The sequence below is a fragment of the Orcinus orca genome, chromosome 2 (assembly GCF_937001465.1).
Source record: "Orcinus orca chromosome 2, mOrcOrc1.1, whole genome shotgun sequence".
NCBI classification, from domain to species: Eukaryota; Metazoa; Chordata; class Mammalia; order Artiodactyla; family Delphinidae; genus Orcinus; species Orcinus orca.
Window position 1 is genome coordinate 39,995 of NC_064560.1, and position 18,604 is coordinate 58,598.

The 18,604-nt window shown below is 37.8% G+C and overlaps 1 protein-coding gene across 5 annotated transcripts in view; it reads right to left on the minus strand.

Annotated features, from left to right (window-relative positions):
* The window catches only part of PTCHD3 (patched domain containing 3), a 31,298-nt gene extending 13,030 nt beyond the window's left edge, over positions 1 to 18,268 (minus strand). Inside the window, exons 1-2 of one of the 5 annotated variants that reach the window (XM_049705743.1) lie at positions 16,641 to 18,268; positions 15,442 to 15,563 (exon numbers count right to left, since the gene is read on the minus strand). In XM_049705743.1, coding sequence (XP_049561700.1) covers positions 15,442 to 15,563; positions 16,641 to 17,699 — 1,181 coding nt within the window. In that variant the 5' untranslated portion in view covers positions 17,700 to 18,268. The remainder of the gene's footprint in view (positions 1 to 15,441; positions 15,564 to 16,640) is intronic. The other 4 variants (XM_049705744.1, XM_033403536.2, XM_049705746.1 and 1 more) reach the window with 4 other exon arrangements.
* Between the last annotated feature and the right edge of the window lie 336 nt (positions 18,269 to 18,604).

Below are 18,604 nucleotides of genomic sequence, written 5' to 3' on the forward strand. Positions count from 1 at the left end.
TCCTAAATAGCTCCTGTATTTCAAAGCTGGTTCAATATGTATCTGGCTAACAAAAAGTATGAAAGCCTCCTTCTAGAAGCAAAAAGAACTACAGCCTGTGGAACAAAAACCACATTCACAGAAAGATAGACAAGATGAAAAGGCAGAGGGCTATGTACCAGATGAAGGAACAAGATAAAACCCCAGAAAAACAACTAAATGAAGTGGGGGTAGGCAACCTTCCAGAAAAAGAATTCAGAATAATGATAGTGAAGATGATCCAGGACCTTGGAAAAACAACGGAGGCAAACATCAAGAAGATGCAAGAAATGTTTAACAAAGACCTAGAATAATTAAACAACAAACAAACAGAGATGAACAATACAATAACTGAAATGAAAACTACACCAGAAGGAATCAATAGCAGAATAACTGAGGCAGAAGAACGGATAAGTGACCTGGAAGACAGAATGGTGGAATTCACTGCCACAGAACAGAATAAAGAAAAAAGAATGAAAAGAAATGAAGACAGCTTAAGAGACCTTTGGGAAAACATTAAACGCAACAACATTCGCATTATAAGGGTCCCAGAAGGAGAAGAGAGAGAGAAACGACTCAAGAAAATATTTGAAGGGATTATACTCGAAAACTTCCCTAACATGGGAAATGAAATACCACCCAAGTCCAGGAAGTGCAGCAAGTCCCATACAGGATAAACCCAAGGAGAAACACTGTGAGACACATACTAATCAAATTGGCAAAAATTAAAGACAAAGAAAAATTATTGAAAGCAGCAAGGGAAAAATGACAAATAATATACAAGGGAACTCCCATAAGGTTAACAGCTGATTTCTCAGCAGAAACTCTACAAGCCAGAATGGAGTGGCATGATATACTTAAAGTGATGAAAGGGAAGAATCTACAGCCAAGATGACTCTACCCAGCAAGGATCTCATTCAGATTCGATGGAAAATTAAAACCTTTACACACAAGCAAAAGTTAAAAGAATTCAGCACCACCAAACCAGCTTTATAACAAATGCTAAAGGAACTTCTCTAGGCAGGAAACACAAGAGAAGGAAAAGACCTACAATAACAAACCCAAAACAATTAAGAAAATGTTAATAGGAATATACGTATCGATAATTACCTTAAACGTCAATGGATTAAATGCTCCAACCAAAAGACACAGACTGGCTGAATGGATACAAAAACAAGACCCATATACATGCTGTCGACAAGAGACCCACTTCAGACCTAGGGACACATACAGACTGAAAGTGAGGGGATGGAAAAAGATAGTCCATGCAAATGGAAATCAAAAGAAAGCTGGAGTAGCAATATGCATATCAGATAAAATAGACTTTAAAATAAAGACTGTTACAAGAGACAAGGAAGGACACTACATAATGATCAAGGGATCAATCCAAGAAGAAGATATAACAATTATAAATATATATGCACCCAACATAGGAGCACCTCATTGCATAAGGCACCTGTTAACAGCTCTAAAAGAAGATATCGACACTAACACAATAATAGTGGGGGACTTTAACACCTCACTTACACCAATGGACAGATCATCCAAGATGAAAATTAATAAGGAAACACAAGCTTTAAATGACACAACAGACCAGATAGATTTAATTGATATTTATAGGACATTCCATCCAAAAACATCAGATTACACTTTCTTCTCAAGTGTGCACAGAACACTCTCCAGGATAGATCACATCTTGGGTCACAAATCAAGTCTCAGTAAATTTAAGAAAATTGAAATCATATCAAGCATCTTTTCTGACCACAATGCTATGAGATTAGAAATGAATTACAGGGGAAAAATGTAAAAAACACAAATGCATGGAGGCTAAACACTATGTTACTAAATAACCAAGAGATCACTGAAGAAATCAAAAAATACCTAGACACAAATGACAATGAAAACATGACAATCCAAAAGCTATGGGATACAGCAAAAGCAGTTCTAAGAGGGAAGTTTATACCTATACAAGCCTACCTCAAGAAATAAGAAAAATCTCAAATAATCTAACCTTACACATAAAGGAACTAGAGAAAGAAGAACAAACAAAACCCAAAGTTAGCAGAAGGAAAGAAATCATAAAGATCAGAGCAGAAATAAATGAAATAGAAACAAAGAAAACAATAGCAAGGATCAATAAAACTAAAAGCTGGTTCTTTGAAAGGTAAATAAAATTGATAAACCATTAGCCAGACTCATCAAGAAAAAGAGGGAGAGGACTCAAATCAATAAAATTAGAAATGAAAAAGGAGAAGTTACAACAGACACTGCAGAAATACAAAGCATCCTAAGAGACAACTACAAGCAACTCTATGTCAATAAAATGGACAACCTGGAAGAAATGGACAAATTCTTAGAAAGGTATAACCTTCCAAGACTGAACCAGGAACAAATAGAAAATATGAACAGACCAATCACAAGTAATGAAATTGAAACTGTGATTAAAAACCTTCCAACAGGGGCTTCCCTGGTGGCGCAGTGGTTGAGAGTCCGCCTGCCGATGCAGGGGACATGGGTTCGTGCCCCGGTCTAGGAAGATCCCACATGCCATGGAGCAGCTGGGCCCGTGAGCCATGGCCGCTGAGCCTGCGCGTCCGGAGCCTGTGCTCCACAACGGGAGAGGCCACAACAGTGAGAGGTCCGTGTACTGCAAAAAAAAAAAAAAAAAAATCTTCCAACAAACAAAAGTACAGGACCAGATGGCTTTACAGGTGAATTGTATCAAACATTTAGAGAAGAGCTAACACCCATCCTTCTCAAACTCTTCCAAAAAATTGCAGAGGAAGGAACACTCCCAAACTCATTCTATGAGGCCACCATCACCCTGATACCAAAACCAGACAAAGATACTACAAAAAAAGAAAATTACAGGCCAATATCACTCATGAATATAGATGCAAAAATCCTCAACAAAATACTCGCAAACAGAATCCAACAACACATTAAAAGGAGCATACACCATGATCAAGTGGGATTTATCCCAGGGATGCAAGGATTCTTCAATATATGCAAATCAATCAATGTGATACACCATATTAACAAATTGAAGAAGAAAAATCATATGATCATCTCAATAGATGCAGAAAAATCTTTTGACAAAATCCAACACCCATTTATGATAAAAACTCTCCAGAAAGTTGGCATAGAGGGAACCTACCTCAACATAATAAAGGCCACAGCAAACAGCATTCTCAATGGTGAAAAACTGAAAGCATTTCCTCTAAGATCAGGAGCAAGACAAGGATGTCCACTCTCACCACTATTATTCAACATAGTTTTGGAAGTCCTAGCCACAGCAATCAAAGAAGAAAAAGAAATAAAAGGAATACAAATTGGAAAAGAAGAAGTAAAACTCTCACTGTTTGCAGATGACATTATACTATACATAGAGAATCCTAAAGATGCCACCAGAAAATTACTAGAGCTAAGCAATGAATTTGGTAAAGTTGCAGGATACAAAATTAATGCACAGAAATCTATTGCATTCCTATACACTAATGATGAAAAATCTGAAAGAGAAATTAAGGAAACACTCCCATTTACCAATGCAACAAAAAGAATAAAATACCTAGGAATAAACCTACCTAGGGAGACAAAAGACTGGTATGCAGAAAACTATAAGACACTGATAAAGAAATTAAAAATAAAACAAACAGATGGAGAGATATGCCATGTTCTTGGATTGGAAGAATCAATATACTGAAAATGACTCTACTACCCAAAGCGATCTACAGATTCAATGCAATCCCTATCAAATTACCAATGGCAATTTTTACAGAACTAGAACAAAAAATCTTAAAATTTGTATGGAGACACAAAAGACCCCAAATAGCCAAAGCAATCTTGAGGGAAAAAAACGAGGCTGGAGGTATCAGGCTCTCAGACTTCAGACTATACTACAAAGCTACAGTAATCAAGACAATATGGTACTGGCACAAAAACAGAAAGATAGATCAATGGAACAGGATAGAAAGCCCAGAGATAAACCCACACACATACAGTCACCTTATCTTTGATAACGGAGGCAGGAATGTACAGTGGAGAAAGGACAGCCTCTTCAATAAGTGGTGCTGGGAAAACTGGACAGGTACATTTAAAAGTATGAGATTAGATCACTCCCTAACACCACACACAAAAATAAGCTCAAAATGGATTAAACACCTAGATGTAAGGCCAGACACTATCAAACTCTTAGAGGAAAACAAAGGCAGAACACTCTATGACATAAATCAAAGCAAGATCCTTTTTGACCCACCTCCTAGAGAAATGGAAATAAAAATAAAAATAAACAAATGGGACCTAATGAAACTTAAAAGCTTTTGCACAGCAAAGGAAACCATAAACAAGACGAAAAGACAACCCTCAGAATGGGAGAAAATATTCACAAACGAATCAACGGACAAAGGATTAATCTCCAAAATATATAAACAGCTCATGCAGCTCGATACTAAAGAAACAAACCACCCAATCCAAAAATGGGCAGAAGACCTAAATAGACATTTCTCCCAAGAAGACATACAGATGGCCAAGAGGCACATGAAAAGCTGCTCAACATCACTAATTATTAGAGAAATACAACTCAAAACTACAATGAGGTATCACCTCACACCAGTTAGAATGGGCGTCATCAGAAAATCTACAAACAACATATGTTGGAGAGGGTGTGGAGAAAAGGGAACCCTCTTGCACTGTTGGTGGGAATGTAAACTGATACAGCCACTATGGAGAACAGTATGGAGGTTCCTTAAAAAACTAAAAATAGAATTACCATATGATCCAGCAATCCCACTACTGGGCATATACCCAGAGAAAACTACAATTCAAAATGACACATGCACCGCAATGTTCATTGCAGCACTATTTACAATAGCCAGGTCACGGAAGCAACCTAAATGCCTATCAACAGATGAATGGATAAAGAAGATGTGGTACATATATACATTGGAATATTACTCAGCCATAAAAAGAATGAAATCAAGTCATTTGTAGAGATGTGGATGGACCTAGAGATTGGCATACAGAGTGAAGTAAGTCAGAAAGAGAAAAATAAACACCGTATATTAATGCATATATGTGGAACCTAGAAAAATGGTACAGATGATCCAGTTTGCAGGGCAGAAATAGAGACACAAATGTAGAGAACAAACGTATGGACACCAAGGGGAGAAAGCAGTGGGGTGGTGGTGGTGGTGGTGGTGTGATGAATTGGGAGATTGGGACTGACATGTATACACTGATGTGTGTAAAACTGATGACTAATAAGAACCTGCTGTTTAAAAAAAATAAAAATTAAAAAAAAAAGTAAAGCCTCCTTCTAAAAGATTTTCATACTCTCCTCTGATGGAGAAGTGGGCTCTAGAGAAGTGGCTACTAATTGCAAAGAATATGTGATATGTACTCCATTTTGAGTAACACAAGCTATGCCTGTTTCTTGGTTGGACCAACAGAAATGGGAATACATACACAGCAATTAGGGAATGGGTTTAACACTTTTCCTCCCAATACTCATGACTTTACATTTTAAAATACTGACAACAGCCTCTGGTTTTCTACTTTACTCATTTGCTAACTGCTCCAAAACAAATGACTGATACCTGCCTCTAGATATTTTTAGCAGGAGAGAGAAACTAAGTCTGGTTTGAAAACCGCGAGAGTCAACTAAGCCGATGGAGCTACTGATTCCAAAACAGCAAGAATATAACTAAAGACCTTATTCAGGCAGGACCACATTAAAATAGCTAAACTTTCTTATTACTACCACAAAAAAAAAAAAAAAAAAAAGAACCTACACTGTGCCTGTATCTCACTTTTTCTCAAACTGCTGATGCTGTCAGTTAAACTCAGGGCCCAAAAATACACACACACAACACACACACACACACTCACACAGTCTCACTCCAGAGCAAAAGTAAATGTCTTCGTTATGACAAACTTTGATTATAACAAACACTTCTTAAAGTAACAATACTGGTTTATAGGAGTTTAAGATAAGAAAGTAACACAGATGAACTGTGAAATCAGAAAGATTAATGAGGATAAAAGCTACATGTGACATGTTTATCCCCATTCCCTCTTTCAGGTTTCTGGATTTTGTTGGTGTAAATTTTTCAGAGGATGGGGGAGTGAGGTATTTTATTGGCTAGAGTGACTTGACTTTGACTAGTTGCTGTGTTGACTTTTTCTAAATGACCTTTATTTTAATGTTCAATAGGCAATGGAGGGAAGATGTGAATGTAGAGCACTGTTTGGTGAACACACTTGCAGATTTTCTAGTCCCCAAGAAGGACCTTGGTTAAGCAGTTTATCAGAATGACTTAGGAGAGTCTTAGAACTTTAGATTCCTACAGTCCTGGAACACAGCTCTGCAGATTCTGATCTATAGGTTTGTAGAGAAGCTGCAGAATCCAAGTGTCTAAAAATGTCTTCATATGATTCCAATGCTCAGGCAGTTAGGCATCACTGGCAGCAAAATGGCCAATTTTCTGAATTTTCTATTCACTTAAGGGGAGGCTAAATTAGAAATCATCCCACTTAGAATACAATCTATGGATACGCTTGGTGAGGGATCCACATCTTCCTTGAAAGATAATGATGTCTATCAAGACTAAAGAATAGTTTACAGTGTATTTGAATACAAAAGATTCTCCGGATTTTTTTCTGAAATTGATCTCATATTTGGTGTAAGTTTTGTCATTTCCAAAATGTCAGACAATTTTGAAATAGTCTGGAAGCTCAACATACCAGTACTTACTATAGAATGAAGTTCAATTTGGAGTATACCTTTTGAGAAAGTCTTACTACTGTTTAAATGACTTCACTGCAAGACAGTAAATATGGAACCACAAAATGTGTTTGAATAATGGTTCTGTATGAGGTAAATGCATGTAGGCAAGGAATAACTTTCATATATAAGTGTGTGAGACAGGCAGGATGGGGATATCTTAGGGACTGTCTAGGAGGCCCCACCCAGAACAGAGATAAGATTCTCAGTGATAACAGAGAACTGGGAGTGAGAGATGTCAAGGAACTTACAAAAGCTCTCACAGGAAAATCAGTTGTATATTCAAACCCAGAAAAAGCATCTATTAGACCATCACTCAGCATGTATGGCTTGAGAATCTTCCTCTTCCCTTTCCTCTTCTCCTTGGGCATGTTCCAACCCAGGAACTAGTACAGCAAGATAAGAAGTGATAGAAGAGGGCAGGGAAGCCCTTTTTTCCCCATAAAAGGCTTTCCCATGCAGTGTGCTCCAGCTAAGAGAGGGGGAAACCTCAGCTTCAAATCAAGTTACCACTTTTTGTTTATTACATGGACATGGACATTTTAATTCTGATTGGAGGACTCTGTCTTACCTAAGAATGACAATGAAAGTCACAGGGCCTGCCTCAGTTTTTATGGGGCAGAGGAAGAACTTGCTCTACCTACAAAACTTAAAGGGAACAGAGGGAGATGAAAATAAAGTTGCTTTATGTTTACACCTCATGTGTCCTGTGTGTCCAATATGTTGGTTATATAAGCATAAAAAGTCTTCAAAGACAAATGTAAGTCATTTTCTAATTGCCTTCAATATAAGATTTTCTGCATTACTGTTCACAATTATTTGCTACAGATAAGCAAGAATTGACATAACTTTGTATATTCAGAACCAACTATCCAGTAGAAGACTTTTGTCAAACTAGTTCTTGGTACCTTATAGATTCCGTACTAATTTAAAAAATTATTTATCCTACTAACTTTAACACGGCTGAATTTTGCTTTCTTTCCTCCCCCCTCCCTCCCTTCCTTCCTTCCTTCTTTCCCTTCTTCCTCCTTTTTTCTTCCTTCCTTCTTTTTTCATTTCTTTATTTTCTAAGGGATGTGATCTTCCTCTCCAGAATAACAAAGTAATAAATTAGCTTACTGACTCTAAAGATGCACCCGGTGTGGTTACGTCCCTTTACCTATTGGAGCCTCACATCTTTCTCCACCTTAAACTAGAGAGTTAAATTATATCATTTTCCCCCAAACTTATGTACTTATGAGAATAAGTTGGAGAAATTTTTGAAATATAGATTTTCAGACTTAGCCTCCAGATACTTGATTCAATAGGGCAGGGCCTCAGAATATGTGGTTTTAGGGCTCTCTCTGTGACTCTGATGTGAGAATCATTAGAATAATATTATTTGTGAGGTTCTTTCTACATCTAAATTCTACGTTGTTTTTGGCTTATATTTTTCATATTTTAGCTTTCCGGCCATAAGAGCTCAAACTAACCCTAATGCCTAGATAACAAGTGCTTAACAAAGTAAACTCCACACCAGAACAATGGAGATGCCCGTGTCAATTAAATTAGAGCTTACTTTTTTGTATAGTTAAAAGTACTAGTTCAAATTTATAATAGAAATAAAGACTTGTTTCTTAGCTCTATCAGCATATCTGCCTCCAAATGACACAACTAATCATAACTGGCAAACATGTAAGGTAATAAACATATACGAAACAAACAAAACCAGCCAAAAGTTCTTGTTACTATTCCATTTGATTGCATACTATTGCTAATGGGCAAAATTTGTTTTAAGTCATTAGGTTTAAAAAATAAGAGTTTACTGCTAGACATCAGAAAAATGTAGAGTAAGAATTTTCCACTTCTTGCCTCCCAACCGATACATAGAAAAACAAGCAGAAGTTGTCAGAACCAACTCTGTGATCTCTGGAAAACAGTCAAAAGTTTACAGAGGGCTGAAAAAAAAAAAAGGCAGGGGGCCTTTAAAACAGTAGGAAAGTTTGTAGTGAGTTTATATGCCCTACTTCACCTCCCTCTCCGGTGGGATAGAAGTTTTAAAGTGGCAGTGACAATAAAGTGGCAGATGTGTTAAACTGGCCATAGTCTTAAAGTGACAAGAGTCTTAAAGCTAAGTCTTAAAGCAACAGCAGTCTTAAAGCATCAACAGCCCATGTTACCAGTGTGGGACTATGTCCTTATTTCTGGAAGGAGCAGAGCAGACCTTATTCACGTAATATTTTATATATCAGTTCTAAACTGCCTAGGGACTACCTGAAGGACTGATGCAAGGCACTCCTCTGTTTTGTCTAACACAAAACTCAGGTTGAGAAAGGTGGAAACACCACAAACTGAATAAACAAACTTCACACGCATAGGGCAAAAGATTACAGCCCAAACATACAAAAGACTGCCTAAGGCAGAAGCTGGGGAGCATTTCTCTGGGAGTTTAGAATATTCACAAGTGCCTGTGTATACTGGGGAATTTAGAAAGTCACCCAGGGCAAGATATAATGCTCAAAAAGGACTTAAGACACTAAGCTTTTCACCTATGGCTAATCCCCAGTCATGGCATAACCCTGGGTAAGTGTTGAAGAAGAGTCCAGGCACACAACCATTTTGAAAAGACTGCGAGAGCTCCTGGAATGCAAGGAAATTTCTGTCAAAACACTAGCTGAACACAAGCTAAGGAACGGGACTTCAGTGACAACATAAACAAGGAATACAATCATTGCAATAATAGTTTGGGAAAGTCACTAAGAAGATCAACTACTACAGTATTAAACAAACAAGCAAACAAACATCAGGAAACCCTGGGGAGGTAGGAAATCTGATTTCCAGTTACCACATTATAATAGTCAAATGCCAAGTTTTCAACAACAACAACAACAACAAAATCCCAAGGCAAACAAATAAATAGGAAAGTATTGATCAGGCAAAGGAACAAAATAAATTGACAGGAAAGACAGAGACAGGACCTAGTAGATAAAGACTATAAAATGCTGTCTTAAATAAGCTTAGAGAACTAAAGGTGAGCACTGACAAGGATATAAGGAAAATAATGTATGAACAAAGTGATCATTTAAATAAAGAGATAGAAAAAAACTTAAAAGGAACTAAAATTCTAGAGCTGAAAAGTACAACTGAAATAAAAAACAAAACACTAGAGATGTTCAATAACAGATTTAGCAGGCATAATAAAGAACCAGTGAACTTGAAGACAGGTCAATTGAAATTACTGAGTCTGAGAGGCTGAAAGAAATAAGCAGTGAAAAGTACCTCACTGACCTGTTAGATTCCAGCAAGCAAACCCACATACATATAATGGGTGTCCCTGAAAAAGAAGAGAGGGGAAAAAAGGCAGAAAGACTATTTAAAGAAAAATGACTGAAAACTTCCCAAATTTGATAGAAGACATGAAGCTACAAATCCAAGAAACTTAACAAATTCCAAGTAGGATAAACTCAAAATGATCCACACCAAGAGACATTATAATCAAACTATTGAAAGATGAAGACAAAGACAGTCTTGGAAGCAGCAGCAAGAAAGAAGCAACTGATCACGTACAAAGGATACTTAATAAGTATCAAGGTTGATTTCTCATCAGAAACCATGGAGGCCAAGGGACAATGGATGATATTGAAAGTGTTAAAAGAAAAACCGATCAACTTCAAGGCAGTGTCCAGAAAACTCTCCTTCAAATATGAAGGAGAAATTAAGACATTTACAGATAAAGAAGAGCTGAGGGAATTTGTTATCACTAGGCCTGTCTTATAAGAAATGCTGAAGGAACTCCTTCAGATTGAAATGAAGGAAAAAGAAAAAGTAACCGAAGTCATGAAGAAATACAGATCTCCAGTAAAGGTAAATACATGGGCAAATACAAAAACAAGTATTATTGTATTTTTGGTTTGTAACTCTACCTTTTACTTCCTACAGAATTTAAAAGACAATGACATAAAAATAACTATAAATCTATGTTATAGTGCATACAATTTATGACAACAACATAAGGGAGGGAGGACAGAGATGTATAGAAGCAGCATAGTTAAAAGTTAAGTAGGTATTAATTTAATATAGATCATTTTAAATTTAGGATGTTATATGAATCTCCATGGTAACCACAAAGAAAGTCTCTAAAAACCATCACAAAAGGAAATGAAAAAAGAATCAAAACAGCTCACTAGAAAAATAGAAACTAAACATAAAAGAAGGCATAAATCAGGAATTCACTGGTCCAGTGGTTAAGACTTGGAGCTTTCACTGCCTGGGCCTGGGTTCAATCCCTGGTCGGAGAATTAAGATCCCACAAGCTGGGCTTCCCTGGTGGTGCAGTGGTTGAGAGTCCGCCTGCCTATGCAGAGGACACGGGTTCGTGCCCCCATCCAGGAAGATCCCACATGCCGTGGAGCAGCAAAAAAAAATAAAATTAAAAAAAAAAAAAGATGAGTATTAAAGAAAACATCCCACAAGCTGTGCAGCATGGCCAAAAAAAAAAAAAAAGGCATAAGTGGATGAAATGAAGAACAATAAGCTATAATATATACAGAATACAAACAGCAAAACAGCAGGAGCAAGTCCTTCCTTGTCAGCGATTATTTTAAATCTAAATAAATTAAACTTTCCAATCAAAAGGCAGATATTGTCAGAATGGATAAAACAGCATGATTCAACTATATGCTGTGTACAAGAGACTCACTTTATATCCAAAGACATGAATAGATTGAAAGTCAGAGGATTTAAAAAGATACTCCATATGAATAGTAACCAAAAGAGATCAGGGGTGGCTATACTGATATCAGACAAAAATGGACTTTATTTCAAAAACTGTTAAAAGAGACAGAGGGACACTATATATTGATAAAAAGGTCAATGAATCAGGAAGATATAACAACTATAAACATAAATTAACCACAAAACAGAGACCCAAAATATATGAAGCAAATATTAACAGAATTGTAGAGAGAAATATATAGCTCTACAGTAATAGTTGGCAAATTCAATACATCACTTTCAATAATGGATAAAACATCTAGGCAGATAATTTATAAGGAAAATGAAAACAAACATACAAAATACCATAACTTATGAGATGTAGTGACACCAGTGCCCAGAGGTAAATTTATAGCTACATTAAAAAAGAGAAAAGATCTCAAACCACTTTGTGGATTTAGACATCTTGTGGAACCAGAAAAAGAAGAGAGAACCTAACACAAAGCTAACAGAAGGAAGAAAATAATAAAAACTAGAACAGTGATAAATTGAGAATAGAAATTGAGAATAGAAAAACAATAGACAAAACCAACAAAACCAAAAGTGGTTATTGAAAAAGATCAACAAAATTGACAAACATTTATCTAGAGTGACAAAGGAGAAAATAAAAAAGATACAAATAACTAAATCAGATATGAAAGTGAGGACATTACTACTGAACTTACAGAAATGTAAAGGATTATAAGAGACTACTATTAACAACTTATGCCAACAAACTGGATAACCTAGATAAAACGCACAAATTCCTAGAAATACACAAAGACCTAAACTGACTCAAGATGAAATAGAACATTTCAACAGACATGTAACAAGTAAAAGGATTGAATCAGTAATCAAAAACCTCCCAACAAAAAAAGTCCAGGACCAGATGGCTTCACTAGTGAATTTTACCAAACATGTAAAGAAGAATTAATACCAATCCTTTTCAAACCCTTCCAAAAAGTTGAAAGGAAGGGAACACTTCCTAACTCATATGATGAGGCCATCATTACATTGATATCAATTCCACACAAAGGTGTCACAAGAAAGCTACAGATAATACCTCTTATAAATATAGATACAAAAATCCTCAACAAAATTCTAGCAAACACAATTCAATAGCGTATTGAAAGGATTATACATCATGACCATATGGGATTTACCCCAGGAATGCAAGAGTGGTTCAACATGGGAAAATCAATCAATGTAATACGCCACACTAATGGAACAAAGGATAAAAACCACATGATCATCTCAAAAGATGCAGAAAAGGCATTTGACAAATTCCAATATCTTCTCATGATAAAAACACTCGAAAACAAGGAATGGAAGGAAAGTTCCTCAAAGTTATAAAGTCAATAATGAAAACTGCATAGCTAACATCATACTCAATGGTGAAAAATGGAAAGCTTTCCACCTAAGATCAGGAACAAGATAAGGATGCCCACTTTCACCAATGATATTCAATATTGTACTGGAAGTGCTAGCCAGAGCAATTAGACAAGAAATCGAAATAAAAGGAATTCAAATTGGAAAGGAAGAATTGTAACTATCTCTTTGCACAGATTATATGATTATATATATGAAAAATCCAAAGACTCCACAAGAAAACTACTAACGTTAGTAAACAAATTCAGTAAATCTGCAGGTTATAAGATAAACACACAGGATTCAGCGGTTTCTATCCATGCACAATGAACAATCTCAAAACGAACTTAAAGAAGTAATTCCATTTAGTGTTTTAAATAATGAAATACTTAGGAATGCATTTAACCAAAGAAGTGAAAGACGTGTATGCTGAAGACTACAAAACATTGATGAAAACTAAAGAAGACCTAAATTAATGGAAAGACATTCTTAGTTCATGGGGAGGAAGACTTAATATTGTCAAAATGACAATCTCACCTAAGCAATCTACAGATTCAACACAATCTCTATCAAAATTCCAATGGCGTTTTCTTCCAGAAATGGAAAGGTCAACACTCAAATTCACAAGGAGCCCTGGATATCCAAAATAACCTTAAGATGAAAAAAAAATGGACAGCTGAGATTTCCAGATTTCAAAACTTATAAAAAAGCTACAATAATTAAAAGAGAGTGGTACTAGTATATGGATTGACATATAGACCAATGGACTAGAACTGAGCGTCTGGAAATAAACCCATACATCTACAGCCCATTGTTTTTTGACAAGGATGCCAAGTCCATTCAACTGGGAAAGAAGAGTCTCTTCAACAAATGGTACTTGGACAACTGAATTTCCACATGTACAAGAATTAAGTTGGACCCCTACTCCACATCACATACAACTATGAATTAAAAATTGCAATCACCTAAATTTCAGAGCTAAAACCATAAAACTCTTGAAGGAAACACAGGGTAAATGTGCATGACCTTGGACTTGTCAATGGATTCTTAGATATAACACCAAAACACAAGTAGCAAAAAGAAAAATAAATACGTTGAATTTCATCAAAATTAAAACTTTTGTGCATTAAAGGACATTATCAAGAAAGTAAAGAGATAATCTACAGAGTGGGAGAAAATATTTGCAAATCATATATCTTGATAAGGATTTAATATCTAAAATATATAAAGTACTCATCAAAAATAGGACTCAACACAACAAAAGGACAAACAATTTCATTAAAAATAGGCAAATGTGGGAATTTCCTGGCAGTCCAGTGGTTAGGACTCCATGCTCTCACTGCCAAGGGCCTGAGTTCAATCCCTGGTCAGGAAACTAAGATCCTGCAAGCTGTGTGGCACAGACAAAAAAAAAAAAAAAAGGGCAAAGGACCTGAATAGACATTTCTCCAAAGAAGATATACAAATGACCAGTAAACACATAAAAAAGATACTTAACATCATTAGTTACTAGGGAAATGCAAATCAAAACCACAATGAGATGTCACTTTATACCTACAAGGATGGCTATAATCAATAAAACAGAAAATAAGTGTTGGTGAGGATGTGGAGAAATTGGAAAACCTACACATTGCTGGTGGGATATAAAATGGTGTAGCTTCTGTGAAAAATAGTTTGGTGGTTCTTCAAAAAGCTAACCAGAGAATTATCATACAACCCACTAATTCTACTCCTAGGTATATGCTGAAAAGAATTGAAAACAAGTTCAAACAGAGATTTGTACACCAACGTTCATTGCAGCATTATTCACTATAGTCAGAAGATGGAAATATTCCAAGGGCCCATAAACAGATAAGTAGATAAAATGTGGTATATACATAAAATGGAATATTATTCAGCCATAAAAAGGAATTCATGCTACAACATGGATAAACCTTGAAAACATTATGCTAAGTGAAATAAGCCAGTCACAAAAGGACAAATACTGTATGATTCCACTTATATGAAATCTCTACAATAGGCAAAATCATGGAAACAGAAAGTAGATTAAAAAGTAACCAAGACTTGGGGGAGACAATGGGGAGTTATTGCTTAATGGTTACAGTTTCTGTTTGGGGTGATGGAACATATTTATAAAGAGATAGTTGTGATGGTTGCACAACAGTGTGAATCTAATTAATGCCACTAAATTGTACACTTAAAAATGGTTTTTAGGGACTTCCCTGGTGGTCCAGTGGTCAAGACTCCATGCTCCCAGTGCACGGGGCCCAGGTTGGATCCCTGGTCAGGAAACTAGATCCCGCATGCCACAACTAAGAGCCTGCATGCCACAACTAAGAGCCCACATGCTGCAAATAAAGATCCCATGTGCCGCAACTAAGACCTAGCATAGCCAAATAATTAAATAAATAACTGTTTTTTAATGGTTTTTAAAATGGTACATTTTATGTTACATATATTGTGTATACATTATATACATATATATTACCACAATAAAATATTTTTTAAAGTTAGTGTTTAAAAAACTAATAAAATTCTTTTACCTGTAGCATGATGTGATTGCAAATAATATGATTAGAAGGTATGCCAAGTGAAACAAGGGGATCACTGTCATAGAAGTTGGCTCAAATTCCAGTTGTCTAGAAAGTGATGTAAAGTAGACCATCTGCCACAAAAAGATACTTAGATAAGTAACTTTTAATTCCGATATTGTGTGTGTTACAAATGATATTGAAACACTATAGCTTATTGACTGAAACATTAAAATTCAGTAAAGAATCAAACTATGTGGATTATGATTTTAGAATAAAGAAGGTAATAAAGATTTGCTTCTTCCCACAAATCTCTGGCATGCTTTCCAAAGTTTATTTCAAAAATCTAAAGTTTAAAACTCCTGAATATATGAAATCTGAATCTTATATAAAAAAATCATTGATAACTATAGACATTTTGGCTTTTCTAAATTTTTATTAGGTTGTTATCTTTTACTATTTTAACTGCACAAATATCATTTCATTAAGGACTGGGTATTCAAAGGCTTTTTCCAGAAGGTGTCTCACTTTCACCAGTTTTGTTCAGAGTATTAGGTTTGCCAGCCCAGCAATTACTGAACAGCTAACATGTGCCTGGCACTATGCTATAATTTACTTTTAAAATGCTCAGCATTCTTTTTCAACGAAACCATGGAACTTTTGCTTATAGATTTTTTTTTTTATTCCACTGAACTCTAAACAAATTTTAGGGGGCTCCCAGAAACAGCAAAGACTTTAACTAAAAGTAAAAATTTCAAAGTAATTTGACCAGAAAACCAAACTAAACCTTAAGATCAATGTCTGTACTGAACAGAACAACCTTGAGGATGTACAATTTGTGTTTTTCAGCAAAATGTTACCAAGGATTTAAGATTTCTGGCTTTTTTTTTTTTTTTTTTTTACGTCTTAGCTCTCTTTTTTATTTTATTTTTAAAAAATTTTGTTGTATAGTTGATTTACAATTATGTGTTAGTTTCAGGTGTACAGCAAAGTGAATCAGTTATACATAGGCGTACATCCACTTTTAGATTCTTTTGTGGCATTCTTCAGTGCGCTATGTTAAGAAAGTTGGATTAAGGACCAAATACAGCAGAACACACCCAGCTTCAAGTCAAGGGCTCCATCAAGTAATTAGGGAGTGCTGTTGGAAAAGTCTTCTTATCCCTCCCACCTTCTCCTGGCCTCCCTGTAAAGCCCCAGCCGCTAGGTACCTGGATCTTCTTCAAGGCCAGACTCTTTTCAAGGTTGCCAACTTGGTTCAGGAAGTGGATCAGCCACGCCTTGCTGCGTTCGCTGTCCTCTCCTTCGCCAGTCTTCAGGTAGTACTGCAGCCGCATGGCTTTGGCCTCCAGGAGTAACTGGCTCAGTCCCATGCTCTTGCCTAACACAGTTCCTCCAAGGATGTTGGCCAGGTACACGACCTGGCCGGCTAGGCTGTAGATGGGGAAGGTGATGTTTTTCAGGTTGAGGACACTGTTCGTTTTCCAGGCGAACAAGAGTGGGTGGAAGGGTACACAGTAGCCCTGGTTCTTCGAGTACACCTCATTGTAGAGGATCTGGGTTCCGTTTGCCTGTGTCACAGTCAAAGCCTGAAACGCGTCGTCCACTTCACTAATTTCTGATAAGATTTCTTGTTCCAGCAGCAAGTTGGTGTTGGAGACCACTAGAATGGAAGCATAATTGACCCCGGTGCTCTTCCTGGCGATGGAGAAGAGATTGGAGTCGTTGGCGATGAAATGTCCCTGCACGAAGCGTCGCTCAGCCTTGGCGGGGCTCCCTATCGGGGTGTACTGCTCCTCGACGTCTTCTTCTTCCTTGGGCAGGTGAATCAGGCCAGCGCCGAGGACGGCCGTTAAAACCATGGGCAGCAGAAAGAAGATCCAGGGGTGCGAGCCCACCTCCCATCCCAGCCGCCGGAAGGCCCGGGAGAGCGGCACCTCCAGGCAGTCGGTGTGGCAGCGGGGCCTCTCGGACACTCCGTTCTCAGACTCCGACGCCGGCAGAGGCTGCGACTCCGGCGGGGCCCCTGCGCGCTGCCCCGCAGCCCAGCCCAGCTCGAGCTCCTGTCCCGGACCCGACGCCGAAACCGGCTCCGGCTCGGGCTCTGCAGCCGGGAGAGGCTCGGAGCCGGGCCCTGCCGGCGGCTGCGGCCAGCTCTCCGAGTCCGGCCCCGGCCCCGCCTCCGGCCCCTGCGCTACGGGCCCCGGTTCCTGCCCCGCCTCCCGCCCGGGCGCTGCCTCTGGCGCAACCTTAGCTGCATTAAGGCTCATTTCCGGGAAGGAAAGTCGACGTTCTCAAACAGGACAGCAGATTGGAAGGGCGCTGCTGGACGGAGCGCCCATCTCCACCCACCCGACGGTTTCCTGGAGAAATTCTGAGGGAGTCTGTTCGAGCCCAGGCTGCTCGCGCCCGGAGGCTGGAGCTTTGCTGGCGGCCACATGGTAGCCTAACCAGCCCCAAATGTGTCCCTGCGCCCAGCCTCTCACGATTCAGTGAATACAAGAAACACGTGTTACAGGCGAATGGAATCGTGCCTGTCCTACAGGACTCACAATTTATTGGCAGAATTTGGCTGGTTCACGGTCGCCCCCCCACCCCGCACGCGCGCGCGCGCGCGCGCACACACACACACACACACACACACACAAATGGCACAGATATGTCATGTGTTCTAAGTGGCAGCTTTTACCTTTGGGCGGATCATCCAGAAGCATGGTTCTCAGGGTAAGGCTTTGGTGAACCTGGTACACCTAATTTAGTTGTTTTTATTCTTTAACTACAGACATAACATTCTCCTTGTAAAAAGTTAGAAGTAAATGCATGGAATGAAAAGTGAAAAAGAAGAAAATAACCCAGAAGCCAACCCTAAAACGTCCTTCTGTCCCATTCCTCCTCTTAACGGAAGTGTTAAAAAGTGGGTGTTTATCCTTTCAAACCGTTTTCTTTGCATTTGCAGGCATATCAAAATATATGCAGGTATATCTTTTCCATGAGTATTATTGCACTGTGTATGCAGATTACATTGTTCACCAAATATGTCAAAGGATCTTAACATGACTGCATGTAGAGTTATCTTACTCTTTTGAATTGCTTTATAATTTTCCAGTGTATGGGTGAAACATAAATTAATGAGCCATAACCCTATTGATAGATCTGTGGGTCTTTTAGAGTGTTT